Genomic DNA, 17,713 nt, shown 5'->3' with positions numbered 1-17,713 from the left:
GTTTGCTTTTTAATTCATCTGTACATTTGAGTTTTTTAAAAATATTTTCATCAAACCTATGCTCTATGGACCTGTATGTTAGCTCTGATGTCACTGTTACCCTTGAGGATACTCACCCCTTTTCCCTGGTCTCGGTGGTTAGGCCAGTGCTATCAGCCTTGCTGGCATAGGATGAAGTTGGAGGAAATTTATGCCTTTCATCTCTGAGATGTAAGGGGTGATGTAGGTAACTGCTGTCCGGAATACCCAAGAGTCTCGCCATGCTTAGAACAAACAGTAAAGAAGTTCCAGGCAATCCACTGGTTTCAGCCACCAGTGAAACAAGATACCCTGCTTAGAAATTGGGATCAAAGTAAGGAGACTTGGAAAGAGGTGCTTGCTCTCTACTCATCATGAGTGCTGGAACAGAGGAGAAGGCATGAGGAATGGCGGTAGAGTCAGTCTTGAAGGACGAAGAGGAGGGTGCCAGGTGGGTAGGGAGAATATACTCCCGGCAGCGGTGAAGAGTTAGTGTGGAAGCGAAAGGGCGTGGCACATCCAGGGAAGGGTGGACGGCTGGGGCTCTCACACGGGGAGTGAGTGACGGGTCATGGCAAGTAAGACTGAAGAAACCAGGGGCCGGTTGTGATTGGGTGCGTGAGGAGTTGACAGCTGATGCTGTTGAAGGGGATGGGGCCAGAGCGGGTTCAGAAAGGAAGGTGTGAAGCAGGAAAGGGATGGATGGGATGGTTTTTAGCATGACAACTAGGGCAGGGTAGAGCGCAGCAGGAGTGAGGAGACCACTTGGGGAGGAGCTCATCCAGGCCTGCAGTGTAGGAGACGTGAGCAAACAGAGCAGGATAATTTCAGAGAAAAGGACTAGTCCTTCTGCCCACAACCAGCTGTGTACTTCACCACTCCGTGATGTACTCGAACTAGGCTCCTTCCGTCCAGCCCGAGAGTTCTGTGATTTTTCTGAGTGCCCTAGCTTAGGACTCTTTCCACACAGCTACTTCAAAGACTATCTTGTAAGCAGGATGGCAGTTTAGAAAGACCTGCCCTTCCTTGCAAGGGCCTGAGTTTCCTAGAGCTGCTGCCGCTGCCTGGAGCCAGCATTTTGTTCTTTCCTTTACTCTGCAGTTTTCTCTTCCAAGTAAAAACTAATAGATTCCAGCTGTTGGAATAAAGTTGTGGTTGAGCCAATGGCATAGCAATAGGTTTTCTGGCCTGAAATGCCTCCAACGGAGATAGGAGTTGATGTTTAGTTATTTTCACCCCAGGTGAACTCATGCCAAGAACAGCCAGTACTGTGTTGGGTACCCTTTCAAAGAGGTGGGATTGTTTTTCTCTGTCCACTAACACTGATCATATAAACGTCAAGATGCAGTGAAATTAAAATTGGTGTTTTGGGGTTTTCTTGCCAGGCACCTGAATTATTTAAAAGTAAACTTTAAAAAAGTAACTTTTCAAAACTAATGGCAGTGTATGGAAAATTACAGTTCTTTGGGCATATGAATTAGACATCTTTGATTCTGCTTTTTCTTCATAGCTTTACAGTGAATTCTACAGACAGGGCATTCCAGTTGTGCAGAGATAGAAGAAAAGCCAGGAGGAGGCTGCATAAATCAGTTCCAGCCTTTTCCCAAGGAATGGTAGGCTCCACTTTCCAGAATGAAGATGATACATAGGGACTGGCCTATTAGCTCGCCGTGATGGCTCAACTCCAGAGATATCAAACTGTCTTCAGGAGAATAATGGAAAATGTCACTTCGTTCTCCTAGATTAGTCAGAGCAAGAGTTTGTGGGATTTATTATTATTATTATCCCTGCTCCAACTAGAGATATTAATTTGGTTTTTGTTTTAATGGAGAGGGAGAGGAGGTTGCCATGGTACAGCGTGGTTAAGTTGACTCTCACCCATGGGAGCTGGGGGAAGAGTCCTGTGTTCACATATACCTGTAAGACCGGAGGGCGTCCGTGTGGGCCACTCTTGTTCTTTTGGGGGCAGGGAAGAAGTCTCCTTTTCATTAGACTTAGATATTTCTATACATCATCTTTGGGCAGCATTCCTGTCTCCTGTCTCCTGTCTCCTGTCCCATGCCTTTCCCATCACTGTAATCAGAAGTTGAGAAATAAAACAACCTGAGTATTTGTGGAGTGTGTTGCCACAGGTTGCTATTTAACATCTGTTGAAGTCCAGCTTTTTAAACTTTATTCTTAAAAGTATTTTAGTCTTGGCAGGGCATGGTGCCTCACTTCTGAATCCCAGCACTTTGGGAGGCTGAGGCAGGAGGATCACTTGCACCCAGACCAGCCTGGACAACAGAGAGAGACCCCATCTCTATTAGCCAGGTGTGGTGGTGCGCTCCTGTAGTCCCACCTACTTGCTGGCATGCACCTGTAGTCCTGGTCCCAGCTGAGGCAGGAGGATTGTTTGAGCCCACGGGTTTGAGGCTACTGTGAGCCATGATCGTAGCACTCCAGCCTGGGTGACAGAGGGAGACCCTATCTCTTAAAAAAAAAAAAAAAGGTATTCTTAAAGTCTTGCCTACAGGATATATCTTTCCAAGACTGAGTATCTGAACTTTTCCAAGACCAGGTTTTGGCGATAAGTCCCATTCTAAAATGTCTCTAAAAATTTAGTGACCAGATGTGAATCCTATGGACTATAAAACTGTTGCCTTGCAGGAGTGTGATCTTAGATCATAGTTTACCCTTTGTTGGCAGGGAGGTGGGTGTTACTGAATCATCCTTTAATAAAAACCCTTCTGACTGTGGTTAACTATTAAGTAGTCATTGTTCTCTCTTCTCTTCTCCCATTTCTACTTTCCAGAGGTTCAAGCAGTTCTGCTAACTGACATTTTAGTTTTCCTTCAAGAAAAAGACCAGAAATACATCTTTGCATCATTGGTAAGTGCAATTGTTACTCTCTTAGTACTCAAAACAGCTAGGTTAGGTACGGAGTGTAAACGTGCTATTACTGCTCTCCCACCCTTTTGAGATTAAATGGCTCAGGACAAATTCCTCCAAGTAGTTTTCTACGTACCCTCGCAGTTTTCTGTCATCCTTTCTACCCTCAAAATTATTTTTCTTTTCCATCACCATCCTTTCGAGCATCTTGGACATTTGACGATTTGATCTGCAAAGAAATCTGTCACTGGAGTGTTTCTCACACGTTGGGCCCCATACGTGGTGCTCATGTATGATATCTCTGACTACGTTCTCTGGGGAGCCTGGGAGGATGCACCGTGTAGAAAACACGGCTAGAACATGGACAGCCATAAGTTATCATCTCCCTTGTGGAAGTCTTTTTCTGCTTGTTAAAATTTGAAGGGAAATAGCAGATCTTTTTCTTTATCCTACAGCCGCCATTGTTTTTTAAACCATATGCTTTTAAAACAGCATGTGGTCTTACCTTAGACCAAAGTTGTCCTTCAGAGAATAGTTTATCCGTATCTTACCTTTGCCCTCTTTCCTTTTTCCAGGACCAGAAATCAACAGTGATCTCTTTAAAGAAACTGATCGTAAGAGAAGTGGCGCACGAGGAGAAGGGTTTATTTCTGATCAGCATGGGGATGAAAGATCCAGAGATGGTAGAAGTGCATGCCAGCTCCAAAGAGGAGCGGAACAGCTGGATTCAGATCATTCAGGATACAATCAACACCCTGTGAGTTAGACACCAGCGCCTGCGCTCCCCAGCCCTCCTCATGTCTCTGTGATTCCGTAACGGACTGGACTGTGACCAGCGTAACTGACATCTTAGGAAAGTTTTGTTTTGTCTTGTTTTGTTTCGATTGTATTAGGAACAGAGATGAAGATGAAGGAATTCCTAGTGAGAATGAGGAAGAAAAGAAAATCCTGGACGCCAAAGCCCGGGAGTTAAAAGGTAAGCCGTTGGCAGTGGTCTGAGACCCTTGCTGGAATGTCTGCACTCACACGGGACTGCCGGGGGCTTGGGGGGTACTCGATCGAGAGAATATAGATTATCTTCCCTTAGTATCAGTGTTCTTGTACCCTGGTGACATTCTTTGTACTTTGTCACAGGCCAAAATCTATAGTCACATCTAAGATTAAAACAAGGTGAGAATGGTATTTGATTCTCCAGTTAATCTGTTTTGATCCTCCTGCCAGTCTCCCCAACTTTACCACTTATCTGTGTGCTCACAAATGAGTTGTGAGGGGGCTTGGGGAGAAGGGCACTTACTGATGTGCGTTCGACCACTGTGTATTGAGGGCTTCGCATTTCATGGAGCACTGCCAGGACCCCTGCAGGACAGGTGTCCTAATCCCCACTGTGCAGACAGATGGGACAGTTGAGGACCACAAGGGCCAAGCAACCCAGGGTCACTTTTGCAGTTAGTGGCTGAGCCAGAATTCTAATCCCTGTCTTAAAAACAGCAGGAGGGGTGGAGGGTGGGCCATGTGTTCTGTTTTGTTCCTTTCCACAATTTACCACAAGGTGGTGCTCATGTCCCAGTCATCTTGTAATAAACACCAATCAAATCCCAGATCGTTTTCTCCATCCACCCTGCAGAACAACTTCAGCAGAAGGACCAAAAAATCCTACTCTTACTGGAAGAGAAGGAGGCGATTTTCCGGGACATGGCCGAGTGCAGCACTCCCTTGCCAGAGGATTACTCCCCAACCCAGAGCCCTAGAGTCCTCTTCCGCTCCAGCACAGAAGAGGCTCTCAAAGGAGGACCTTTGATGAAAAGTGCAATAAATGAGGGTAATTTACAATTCAGCATTGCTTCTTCCTTCATCTCCCAGAGTGGTTTACACACTGGTACTACCTACCAGTTTTTGGGTTTTTACTGTAAAATGAAGCACAAAAACAGAAAATTACCCAAAACAAATATTTCACTGTAATAAATTATTTTCAGGTAAACATCCTTATAACCACTACCCAGGTCAGGAAATTAAATATGGCCAGACACCCTAAAAGCCCCTGCACAAGCCCTATCCCCATCACACCTCTCTCCTTCCAAAAGGAGTAGGTCTCCTGACTTGGATTAGTGATCACTCATGTTTCTTCATAGGTTCATGGCCCAGATGCCTGTTCCTAGACGCTGTAGTTCAGTCTTGCTCATGTTTCGATATGCATTTTAAGATTCGTAATTTACAGTTCGCCTCACCATCTCCTTTTCTTCTACACAATTTTTCTTTGAATAATCCGAGCCTTTTGACTGATACACTTTTCTCAGTTTAGATTTTGTTCACGTAGCAGTTCTGTCCCATTCCCTTCAAATGTGCGACTGGATTCAGAGGCTTAATTACTCAGACCTACTCTCTTTGGCAAGCCATGTTCCTATGGCATTGCGTTCTTTCATGGGGAAACAGAAAATACCTAGTCTCCTTTTTGTGATGTATAGGAAAAGCAGGATAAAAGGATAGATACTTGATTTTTCTTATTTACAATGTTCAAAATAGTGAATTGGTTTATAATCATCTTCTGAAGGTGATTTTTTTTAATACATATTATTGTAGACTCACGAATTTAAACGTATTTGATGGGTTTCACGTCATTGCAATTCTTTATTAAAAGTTCAAAATGCTCTGTATTTTCCAGTGAACACCTCTTTGTTTGGGTTCCGAGTCCTGAAATGGTATTTCACTTTACTTGCAGTTCTCAGATCGTCCTACCTTACTCTCCAGGGGGAATGTCTTTTGGCTGCCTTGGGTCTGATTTCAGAAGCCGGGCTCCTCCCAGCAAATTGCTCTGCCTTCTCTGCACCCTTTCCAATGTCCTAGGCCTCTCATATGTAAGGTTGAAGGTTTCACCTCTCAATTTTTAGTAGAATCCCACATACCCTGGGCTGAGACCCTTCTCTGAGCAAGGAGAGTCACCCAGTCACCTTTTGGAACCTTCTGATCGTGGTCCCTGTACGTCTTATGTATACCATGAATTTTTTTTTTTTTTTTTCCCTTCTTGGAAGAGGAGATGTCAGTTTTTCATGTTTCTTTTTTTCCAGTGGAGATCCTTCAGAATTTGGTGAGCGGGAGCCTAGGAGGCACACTTGGGCAGGCTGTCAGCAGCCCCGTTGAGCAGGAGAGCGCGGTTGGCCCTGTTTCCCTGCCCCGGAGAGCAGAGACCTTTGGAGGGTTTGACAGCCACCAGATGAATGCGTCAAAAGGTGAATGATTTGAACTCGTGGGCTTTTATAGGCAATGCCTGCCTGTCCTACACAACAAAAAATGACCTGTGGTCTAGTAGCTCCATCTTCTCTGACCCGTTCAGTCAGGAAATGTTCAGTGAGATCCTAAAGCACTCTTAGAACCTCTGTCGGACCCACATTCATTTTGAGTAACAAAACAAATTTTCCTGAGATCTCAGCTAAGCTATAGCTAAAGGAGTAATAATGCTTGTTTCCCCTTCCTGCTTCTAGTTCTTTTGTATTAGTGAAATTGTTAGTAATCACTTAACTGCCACCAAGTGGCTTCCCTCTTTTGGGGGCATTAATAAGATTCAGAAATATCACATCCTCCTAGCTGTCTATATTGTATTCTTTTCTTGGCTAGCCATTTTCACAGCTTTTAAAAAATACCTATTTGATTTTTTGTTTAGGAGGCGAGAAGGAAGAGGGAGATGATGGCCAAGATCTTAGGAGAACAGAATCAGATAGTGGTCTGAAAAAGGTATTTCTCTCTAAAATACACTGTGTATGAACCTCCTTGGCACTTCCTTCTGAATTTATAACAATTGAATTTATTCCACTTTGATCTTGTTTTGGGTGCCTGACTTGCTGCTTTTAATAAAATCTTAATTTGTTTTCATAAAGGGGAAAGCACATTTTTTAAAACAAACAGTATAATTAAACCACATTACTGTTAGCTGTTTGGCCTCACTGGCTTAGAGCAATATATTTATATTCATAACTCTGCCATGGCCCTGGTAGGACCAGTTTCATTAAGAGTTTTGTTTCAGATGCTTCAAACCAACCTGATCTCTCTACAGGGCTTCAGTAATAAACAGTTCAACCTTAGATCTTTACTACCTTGTCGTGAGAGGCTGTGGTAGGAAAAGAAGAAAATGAGAAGCAGCTACAGCATAACTTAGAAACACACTGAATGTAATTTTTGTATCAGGGTCTTCATTTCTTAAATGTATGTTTTTTTTTTTTATAGGGTGGAAATGCTAACCTGGTATTTATGCTTAAAAGAAACAGTGAGGTAAGGACATTATGAGCTACTGAAAAGAATATGTATTACATTTCTTATTATTAGGTTGGGAATATTCATTTTTGTTTTGCTCTTACAAATAAGCTAATTCCTGACTGTAATTTGTACACGTCAGCAATACAGTTGTCGATTTCCTTTACCTTTTTCATTTCTTTGCCCCCAAGGTACCATCTTGGAATTTTTCCAGTTAGAGAATTGCCTACTAAGGTGGCCTCTGACGCTCTGTCCTTAAGAAGCCTCTTGCTTTTAATCAGCTTTCTATAAACGTGGGCTGTGAAGCCCCCTGGGTGGTTTCCTTCAGTCTCAGCACATTGAGTAGAATTTGTAGCAGCCTTTTCTGTAACGCAAGCCTAATGCGCGAAGCCACAGGTCTGGAACATGGGCATTTAATTTGTGGGTAATTTACGTAGTAATTTCTTATCCTTCGAGTACTCAAGTTGAGTTTTTTATGAGTATTGCCTTTGACTTGAAATGTGTTTCAACTACGAGGTAGCTGTGGTGTCCTTCCAGGTAGCAGTCAGACTCTGATGCAGATATGTGTCCCCTTCCTTCAGCTGAGTTCCACTCACCCTGCAGGGTAACCACACCACCTTCACTCATCCCCCCTCAAGTCCTTCTTCAGAAACTATCTTCAGGGTTCCTGCCATCTCCAAAATGAGTTCTGAGCATTTGGCTTTGCGTGTAAGCAGACTAGAATCAGATTCGTGAGAGTTGCTTGTTAGGGTGGACCTCTCAAGGATGTTCTTTGTGCTGCTGCTTTTTCTTGCTTTTAACATAATATCTTAATCCTCCGAGGAGCTTTGTTTGGAAATTTTAAATGAAGAGGACTCTTTCCTTTTACCCCCAAAACAAAGCCGGGTATTATTTTATATTTGTTGGCATCGATGTCTAAATACAGTGGTGTCCTGAAGAAATCCCCTTCGGTGTGCTTATCTTTGAATGACACAGACCTGGGCTTGCACAGGCTGCTGCTCTCTGCATCTGCCGCTTGAAAATTAGCTGTTAGTTGATTTTTCCATTCAGCAACATTTTTCCCTGTATTTAGTGAAAGGATTCAGGGTAAGAAATAGTTCGAGACCAGTTTGTTCTTGAGGCATTCCTGTATGGATTACACACTACAGATGCTCTGCTGGAGGCAGCAGGACTTCTGTGACTTCCCTCTCTCTGTTTATTAAGAATAAACTTAAAGAGTAAAAAGTATTCTCAGAAGAGCTAAGCCTGGTAATTCAGTTTTTGCATTTTGTTTTGAAGTGATTTAAGTGTTCTAAAAGGAATATATGTCCATGGTAGAAAAGTAACATAAGTTTCCTGCTGATAAACATAATTCCACCACTGAGAAGTAACTACTGTTAAGTGTTTATATTTTTAGCTTTTTCTTCTACATAATGTATATTTATATGTCTGAGTTGCATGTGTGTGAATAGTATAAAAATAGTTTTACACAATTGGTATTGATACATCCTGGAGCTTCATATCCTGCTTTCTTCTCTTAACGTGCATTAAGAGCATTTCCCCAAGGTGTATTAGTATCAAAAGCATGCTGTTGAACAGCTACATGTTATTATATTGTGTACCATGATCTGTGTAATCTTTCTGGTAGTTCTTTTTCTACTTTTTGATTTTTAAATAATACAGCCAAGAACATCCTTGTACATACATTTTTTTGCACAGTTCTTTGATTATTTCCTTAACATGCCAAATTGGATCTGAAAGGAAGTTATGCAACGTTTGGCCCTACCCATCAGATACAAGGGCACCCATATTCATCTTTCTCCAAATAGAGTATTATTTTTTTATTGATGTTTGATTAGTCTGATAAGTTTAAGTGGCATTTCCTTATTTTGTTTTGCATTTATTTGATTTCAAATAAAGTTGAACCATTTTAATATGTAATTAGCCATTTGTATTTCTTCTTTTATAAATTGCTGGTTTGTATTCCTGGCCTATTTTTCTACTAGGGCATTTTTATTTCCCCGTATTAATCTATAAGAACCTTTTTTAAATCAAAGATTTTTTTCATTTGACTTTCTGTTCACATTTGTGCTTTGCCTTTTAATTTTAGATTTTTACATTTTGAAAAAAACATTGCATGGTTCCTTCCATTGCTTCTGTGTTTGGAAAGTCTTCCCTGTTTCAAGATCCAAAAGCATTCTCTTATATTTTCTTGTAGCCCTTTTATGGTTCATGTTTTACCCTTAACATTTTCATCTACTTGAACATTTTCTTTTTATGTAAGCCAATGTCCCAACTTCATTTTTTCTAGAAATGTAGCCAGTTTTCTCAGAGCAGCTAACTGAATATCTTTTCCTTCCTCACTGATTCAACGTGCTACTTACACACTGTGATGGATGGTTTCTAGACTTTCTGCTGTGTTACACTGTATGTATGCCACTTGTGTGCTAGTCACTTTGAATAATGGAAGCTTTATAATACATTTCAATGTGTGCCGATAACCCTCTTAAACACACGGTTTTGTTTGTTTGGTCTTTTGTTTTTCTTGGCTGCCTATACCCACTTATTCTCTTTGGGACTTTCAATTTGAAAATTTTTCATTAAAATACAAGCACCTTGCTGTATTTTAAGGAAGGTGCCTTGTCAGATAACCATGTAGTGTGATGGATTCTGAGATTCATAAAGTCCTACAGTGACTGTTCCTGCTTTGTTCCTTCTGCAGCAAGTTGTCCAGAGCATCGTCCATCTCCACGAACTCCTTAGCACCCTGCAGGTACATGACTTCATCTTTTATCTGTGCGCCTGTTTGTTTAGAGGACAACAGTAAAGAGACCATTGTTGACTTGGATCTTTGAGTTTTGTAAGTTGCTTGTGGGTAAATGGAGCCCTCAGTCTAGAGAAGACTAGCTCTCATGGTGAGACAAGTTACAGAATGCAGTGGTTAGAGTTCCGTCAACCTTACAAGACTAGAGTTGGTGAACAGCGCTTGGTAGGCTGTAGGTACTACTTGATAACCATTCCACAAAGCACATAGAGTGCTCACATGCATTTGGGAGACCATTTCACTCTAGAAAGCCTTTGGTACGATTATAGGTTTCCAAATTCCATATCCGTATGTGGTATTTGGATAGAGTGGCCCCCCAGAACAACTATTGTTTAGTACTTCCTGGGAACATGCTCAAAGTCTGCTCACTTCTTTCCTTGAACACCTAAACTATCTCATTCCTACCTTCCCCCACCTCTAAAACACGCACGCACCTCCACCCCAGGTAATGCCAATGACCAGCATGTGACCAGGTTTGACAAAAAACTGAGTTCCTGCACTTATGAGGTTCCTGTTTGATAACTGCCACAGTTATCCTGGAGCATTTGTATCAGACCAGCTTGAAAAATAAGGGGAGAGTCGTAGTCCATCATGATGCCTGCCCCCCGCCCCACGTTTGGTGTCCCGAGGGGCCCCCGAAGTTGGCTGTCCTCCTGGCCAGAGTCTCATGGCTCCCCTCCCCTGTGTGCCTTCTCAGGGTGTGGTGCTGCAGCAGGACAGCTACATTGAGGACCAGAGGCTGCTGCTGAGCGAGAGGGTGCTCGCCCGGAGCTTGTCGCGCCCGAGCTCCCTCATCGAGCAGGAGAAGCAGCGCAGCCTGGAGAAGCAGCGCCAGGACCTGGCCAACCTGCAGAAGCAGCAGGCACAGCACCTGGAGGAGAAGCGCAGGCGCGAGCGCGAGTGGGAGGCCCGGGAGAGGGAGCTGCAGGAGCGCGAGGCCCGGCTGGCACAGCGCGAGGAGAAGGTGCAGCAGGGGCAGCGGGACCTGGAGAGGGACCGGGAGGAGCTCCAGCAGAGGAAGGGCACGTACCAGTATGACCTGGAGAGGCTGCGCGCCGCCCAGAAACAGCTCGAGAGGGAGCAGGAGCAGCTGCGAAGAGACGCAGCAGAGTGGGACCTTTGCCAGGTAACGGGGGCTCCCGTGAGCCAGGGGATGGGGGGAGGGTTTGCCTTACCTGTCACTGTGATGGCCACCCGAAGACCCTGAGCACCATGAGAAAGTGTGCAGAGATACAAAGCCTGTTTTTGCAGAATCTTTGTTTTGCCCTGAAGAGGGGTGGGCAGGGGAAGAAAGCAAGTCTTTCTGCTCTTTGCATCTCTAAGAGGGTAAAGAGAAGAATGGACGTGCTGGGGGGGGGGGGAGGGGGTTGGCCAGGGCAGTAAGCGGACCTTGCAGTTGCCTGGCACTTTCCGCCACCACCGTTAGCGAAGGCCAGAGGAGCCTCAGTGTGTCCAGGAGCGGCCCTGCCGCTCCACTCCACATGAGAAATCAGTCATGGCCTCCACCTAAAGGAACTTGTAGCCTGGTGGGGAAACACACCAAAGATAAAGGAGCCCCTAGAACATGCGCCTGCGGTCACAAGACGCAGGAAACGGCTCTGATGCCAGTCGCTGGAAGAACCTGTGTGGAGGACCAGTGGGGTCTGCGACACAGGGAAAGCCCAGCCTAGCACATGGCCACTCCTCTTGTGGACAGATGGCGTTCCTGCTCGGGGATGTTCGGACAGTTGGACTCGACACAGTTCCTGACTTTTCTTGCTACTGTGGATGAAACCTTTCTTTCCTGGTAGCTGCTGCCTGTCTGGGGAGGCTTCCGTCATTCAGCACACTGACTCCGAGTTTATTTCAGTGATTTCCGTGGTTATTCCGGAACACGGACACTGTGGCAGATGGAGAGCCTGGGTGTGCATAGATCTGCCTGTCTTTTGAGATGCATGTCATGTTGCCGTTTGATTGATTGCCCTTGGATCAGGAAAGAAAACTAGACTGACATCTTCCAGAGTGGGGAGCAGTTTTAACTGTCTGCACAGGTTTTCGAATATGTGATGGGAGCAACAAATGCTGTGTGTTATTGTGACATAAGGGTGGATTCCAACCCTGCCCCAGTAAAATCAGGGCTTTGACAAAGGAAGGATCCCAGGCAAGTGAGGGCACAGATGGCAAAAGGGCACAGAGGGCAACTGAGGGCAAAAGAGGGCACATCCTCTTTATCTGTGGATCCTGTGACCAGGATCTCGGTGTCAGCTCGGCTCCTCCGTTTACCCTCTAACCTGAAAAGAACCCACGGCTTCTGTAATCTCTTTGCCCGAAATAATTGTCTACATCCCTGTATAATCAGTCTTAAAATAAGCAGCTTTCCTTGTTTCTTCAAGGAATGGGAGTTCTTTTCTAAGCTACCCTGTCAACAGCACTATTAATTCTTAATGATGCTGGAGTTAGTGTATGTAATAAAAATATTAATGGTCTCAAAGGTGATACTTCTAACATGTTTACAGGTAGTAGTATTTGGGGGAGGGCAGTGAGTGAAACTGAGAAGTTCTGAACCTTTTTACAGGTGTGTGGAGTCCGCAGAAGCAGGTGAGCACGAGCCAGCACACCTGGTTGAGTGCAGCCAGCGTGTGTGGAGTGGGCATCGGGTGCCGACGGCCTCTGCTTACACCCCTTCTCTTGTATGTGTTCAGGCTTCCCATCAGCACAGCAAGGTGATGAGGATCCCATCCTTTTTGCCCAGTCCTGAGGAGTCCCCCTTGCCATCTGCACCTTCGATAGCCAAGTCAGCATCATTGGACTCAGAACTCTCAGTGTCCCCAAAAAGGAACAGCATCTCTCGGACACACAAAGACAAGGGGCCTTTTCACATACTGAGTTCAGCCAGCCAGACAAACAAAGTACCCGAGGGGCAGAGCCAGGCCCCGGCGTCCACCTCTGCCTCCACCCGCCTGTTCGGGTTAGCTAAGCCAAAGGAAAAGAAGGAGAAGAAGAAGAAGAGCAAAATAAGCCGCTCTCAGCCCGGTGGTGAGTCCCCCACCCCCAGTCTCCATGTGGTCACAGCGTCTGTGCACTCTGAGGGGAGCGGAGATATTAGTGGCATGGGTGGTTTAAAAAGGGTGCAGTTCAGATGTGTGAAACCCGAACTGTCTTCCTTCTCACCAAGCCCACTTGCTGATAGAACGCTTGTCCAGCAAGCATTTAAGAACCACTTTGGCACACATGTGCAAAGGAGAGAACGTGTGTGGCAGGCATTTTCCAACTGAGGACCTGGAACTCACCTAAATGAAGTCATTCAAGGCCTCCCTGCGTTTCTAAGCCTAGCCCAGTAACTAACAGCAATAGCGAGCGACTGGTGATTTAATCCTATAATAACTGTGTGGTGCAGATGCTGCTTACCCCAAGGGAAGTGAGGAAACTGAAGGCCAGAGGCTAACCATTCTGGTGTGTAATGTAAAAGTTAGAAAGAGCATTAGATAGTGAAAAATACCACTAAGGACCTCACTCACTGGATCAGTTTGGAAACCCCCATGTGCAGAAAGTCACTTGCCCATAGGGCCCAGTCACCTGTTTGCATCACAGGAGACTTTTGGTTGGGGAGGAAGTAAGTGAAAAGAACATTTTTTTCTGAATTTGTTTTTGTTCTTGGTTTTCACTTTTGCAGATGGTCCTGCGGAAGTGTCAGCCGAGGGTGAAGAGATTTTCTGCTGACCTTTCTCCTCTCTGAGGAGGCAGCTGCTTCCTGGTCCTGGCCAGGGGTTCCCAGCCCACCTCTCGTGCTGTCCCTGCGTGCACAAGTCTCCTACACTGGACAGCCACTGCTCCTCCGCGTCCAGTCCTCCTGGGTCCTGGACAGAAGGGACAGATTGTGTTGAGTGTCAGGGTGGGGAGGGAAGCCCAGATTCTGCTTCAGCCATGGCTGTGGCTGCCAAGGACTTGCGGGTTGGGGCTGGCCGTGCTCAAGGTGTTACACTGAAAGTAGTGGCTCCAGAAGTACAGGCAATGGTTTTGGACCTGTTGGGAATTCCTAGAGTCTGAAAGTGTGTTTCCAAATGAGGTCTGAAACTCTGACTGCCTTTTATTTGGGGGAGCACAACCAAAACTAGACAGCAGGTAGTTTGGACTTTATCTGTGTACATATACAGTGGCCTGCATATACACATGGGGTACACCAGAAGCACGCACAGCCTGCACGAGCCGTCTGGTCAGCTTAGCACAAGAGGGAAAGCCTGGACTAACCAGTCGCCCCTGGATGCTCAGAACTTCACCCAGTAGTCCTCAGAGATTGGGGTCCCTTTAAACCCACCCTGTGCACACACCACCCCCTTTTTTGCATCTATTTCTCATTTCATTTTAGAAGGGATGACAGACATTTGCGACACCAGTGAGAGAAGGCGTGATGTGTGTAACAACATGTGGTCTGCAACACCTTGATCTTGCTGTTTCAGGCACTAAAAAAAGTATCTCGTTTTCTCATCCAATCCAGAAGAAATACGCTGGCTTTCCAGGATGTTTGCCCACATGTTCTGGGCACACATGAAGTGGAGAGGCCTCCTTACCATCTTCCCTGCAGTGTGACACTTTTTGGTTGTCACTGACCATTCAATAATGGCCAGGGCCTCCTGGCAGTGTTCTGAGCCCTCACAGCGGCTTCCCCGGGGCAGCTGCTGTGCCTGGCCCTGACAGGGAGAGTGCGCCCTGGTGGCACATGCCGCAGCCCTGCCGTGCCAGCCCCGACCAGGGCCAGGCAGGAGCTGCGCTCTGAGGCCCCCAGCAAGGTTGTCCCCACCCCCGTGCCAGGACAACTGGCTGAGAAGTAGGTTCAGGTGAAGGGGTTGAGCCCATGTAGCGGTTCCTGCCACTTACAGACCGAGAGGAGCTGACCCAAAAGGTGTCAGAAGGCCTTGGCAAAATTTGATTTCTTAAAAATATGTTTTAAATCTAAAGGTCTGCTGGTTAATTGTACACAGCCCCCGAACGATGTCACGGTTGCCGCCTGCTGCTGCTTTGCTTTTCTCGTTTTCTTTTCCCGCTGCGTTCTGGTCTGCGCCCGCCTGAGGCTTCTCGGCGGCTGGTATGTGCGGGACGGTTCATTGGTAACATTTCCCTCCGAGGCCCCTGTACCATGCAGGGAGACCCCGGGAAGTTCTGTGCTTCACATGTGGCCTTCGATTCCTGCTTTTTGCCCCTCAGAAGCATGGGGTTTTGAACATACTTAAAAAAAAAAAAAAAATCTGTAACCTGGTGCTTGTTGATGAATTGCAAGCTGGCCTTGCAGATGGAGATATTTATCTTTCAGTTTATTTGAAAGAGGTCTGGTTTAAAATTTCTAGCCTAGATTTGTTTTATTTATTGTGTGTGTGTGTGTTTGTGTTTTTTTGTGTTGTTTTTTTTTTTAAGCATGAACCAATAGTAGCCCAACAGTTGAAACCGATCAGTGCCAAGAGCGCAGTGGCAGTCGGGCCGCTCGCTCGCTAGGTCTTCCACGGTGCCGTGAAGGCCCACATGAAATTCAAGGGTTGGAGAAGAGGTCCGTGTCCTTCCCTTTCCCCACCCCACCTCATTGTTTTATCAAGGGACGTCTTTCTCCCTCATTTGAGAATTAGGATGTTGTCACCTCTGAGCTGTTTTTGTCATAGAGAATTCTTACCCTTCAGAAATAGACTTTAAGACCAAAACCAGCTGATTTTTCTATTGAAACCGTGATGTATCCCCCCCACCCCAAAGACCCTAAACAGCAAAAAGTTAAGTTGTGTTTTTTCACCAATCCATATGACTCCAGGCTTAAGCTTGTCATGACTTTCCTCAGATCCACCACAGGGCTCAGCTGTCCTTGTCACTGACCCTGAGTTGCCCACCTGGGGTTGACAGGAGGGCAATATTGAAGGAAGATATGCAGGCCCAGCGTGATGGCTCACACCTATAATCCTAGCACTTTGGGAGGCCGAGGCGGGAGGATCGCTTGAGTTCAGGAGTTTGAGACCAGCCTGAGCAAGAGCGAGACCCCATCTCTACAAAAAATAGGAAAAACAAATTAGCAGGGTGTGGTGGTGACACATGCCTGTAGTCCCAGCTACTAGGGAGGCTGAGGCGGGAGGATTGCTTGAGCCCAGGAGTTTGAGGTTGCTGTGAGCTATGAGAGATGTGTGTTTCTTCCCTGTGTACGTGTAGGCCGGGTGACCCTGTTCTCGGGGTTTGAAACGAGGGGTCAGTGCTGATGAGGGACTCTTCACGTGCACTCTTCACAGAAGCACGTGGGTGCTGTAACTTACATACGTGGCTGCACAGTGGATGTTAAAGTGTCTTTTACTCCCAACTAGCTATGATGTTTAACTTTGGTTGTTTGAGTGGCCTTTTTTAAAAATGGAAATTTCCCCTTTGCCCACACTCCATTACCTTAAAACGACCTGGTCAGGTTCTGGTTGGCCAAGTTGAGAACCAGAATCAGAAGAGTCCCCTGAATGCCCCCAGCTTCAGCCGGGAGTATAGTCTGTGGTGCCTAAAGAACCACTTAACCAAGAACTGTGCTTCTACATACCTGTGCCGTCTCTTCCCGCCTTTGAAACTGACCTCAAAGGGATTTACTGTTGTGCTTGGGGAGTTCCCTGGGTTGTGGCTGCTTGCGCTCTTGCTTATGACCTTGAGAGTTGCTCTAGTTACCGAGTCTAAAGCCCTGTCTGGTTTTCTCTCCTGGGAGAAGAGGTGGTTTCTAGGTGACCCAGAGCGAATTCCCCACCACTGCTCCCACGTGGGGAAGCCGTGCTTCTCCACCAAGCTAAAGAAATCAGGTGCCTGAAATTGTGCTTAAGTTTTGGGGGACAGATGGAGATCTATCCAGAGTCCCCCGATGTCCAGAATCTCGTGCGTGTCCTGGAAGGATACTGCGTCTTGTCTTGAGTATAATCATCTCAGAGGTTGCCATCTCAATTGGGTGACATGCACTTTAAATGCTCTCCTCAGTTAGCTTCACTTTTGAGACAATCAAAATGTGTTTTCTTCTTAGAAAAGGGAGAGGGTTAAAACATGCAAATTGCCACATTCAGCCTTTGCCAACATTCTCTCCACCCCATGAGAGTAATCTGTGGGGAAGAAATCCTTATCAAGATTTTTTTTTTTTAAAGGTACGAATCTTACCTTTTTTCTCCCCTTATATGTCTCAGGGTAATACCACTGAAAGTCATCCGTTTGCTGATTTTCTCCCTTACTTGTTGTTTCCCAAGGCCTCAATATTAATAAGCACGAAGTTTTGAGATCATTGGGGTTTGTTTGTCCTTTACTGGGAGGGGAGGTGTTAGTGTGCAAGGGTTTAATTAAATACTCTCTGCCTTAAATAAAGGGTGGAACCATAACCTTATAGGCCAGAACATGATCCAGAAAAGTACTTTTATTTCATTCTTTTGTCTCTAAGGCTCTTTTTCCATAGCCAGTTCTTTCTTCCCAAGGATTCTGGTGTTTGCACTGGGGCTGAAGTTTAATGATGGGTGGCGACTTGTGCGGAGAGGACAGCCAGGCCCTAGGAGGGGGTTTATTTAGAAAGACAGCCCTGCAGAGTGGGCTTCAGTGGCCAGAAAGAAGGTGGCTCTGAGGTGACTCCAGACACTGCAGAAGGGTATCCACCAGCCCCGGAAACATGGAAACCTTGAAGTAACCCTCAGGATGACATGGTGGCAACGGCTGCAGGAGATGCATGTGCCTGGCCCGCCTGCAGGGCCGTCTCAGTGCGCCCCAGCCAGCCCCGTTGCTCCCGTCCATCCTCAGAAACAAAGGAGGGCAAAGAGTTTATTTGGGTTT

General features: G+C 45.8%; 1 protein-coding gene across 3 annotated transcripts in view; it reads left to right on the top strand.

Annotated features, from left to right (window-relative positions):
* Positions 1–16,586, top strand: part of AKAP13 (A-kinase anchoring protein 13) — a 164,856-nt gene extending 148,270 nt beyond the window's left edge. For all 3 annotated transcript variants that reach the window (XM_069466637.1, XM_069466636.1, XM_069466635.1), the window contains 11 exons: positions 2,813–2,889; positions 3,465–3,646; positions 3,783–3,865; positions 4,514–4,708; positions 5,952–6,113; positions 6,545–6,615; positions 7,105–7,149; positions 9,833–9,883; positions 10,632–11,060; positions 12,616–12,949; positions 13,587–16,586. In XM_069466637.1, coding sequence (XP_069322738.1) covers positions 2,813–2,889; positions 3,465–3,646; positions 3,783–3,865; positions 4,514–4,708; positions 5,952–6,113; positions 6,545–6,615; positions 7,105–7,149; positions 9,833–9,883; positions 10,632–11,060; positions 12,616–12,949; positions 13,587–13,633 — 1,676 coding nt within the window. In that variant the 3' untranslated portion in view covers positions 13,634–16,586. The remainder of the gene's footprint in view (positions 1–2,812; positions 2,890–3,464; positions 3,647–3,782; positions 3,866–4,513; positions 4,709–5,951; positions 6,114–6,544; positions 6,616–7,104; positions 7,150–9,832; positions 9,884–10,631; positions 11,061–12,615; positions 12,950–13,586) is intronic.
* Positions 16,587–17,713: the final 1,127 nt, after the last annotated feature.

This window comes from Eulemur rufifrons, chromosome 3 (genome assembly GCF_041146395.1).
Source record: "Eulemur rufifrons isolate Redbay chromosome 3, OSU_ERuf_1, whole genome shotgun sequence".
NCBI classification, from domain to species: Eukaryota; Metazoa; Chordata; class Mammalia; order Primates; family Lemuridae; genus Eulemur; species Eulemur rufifrons.
This window is presented reverse-complemented; position numbering and strand designations above follow the sequence as displayed.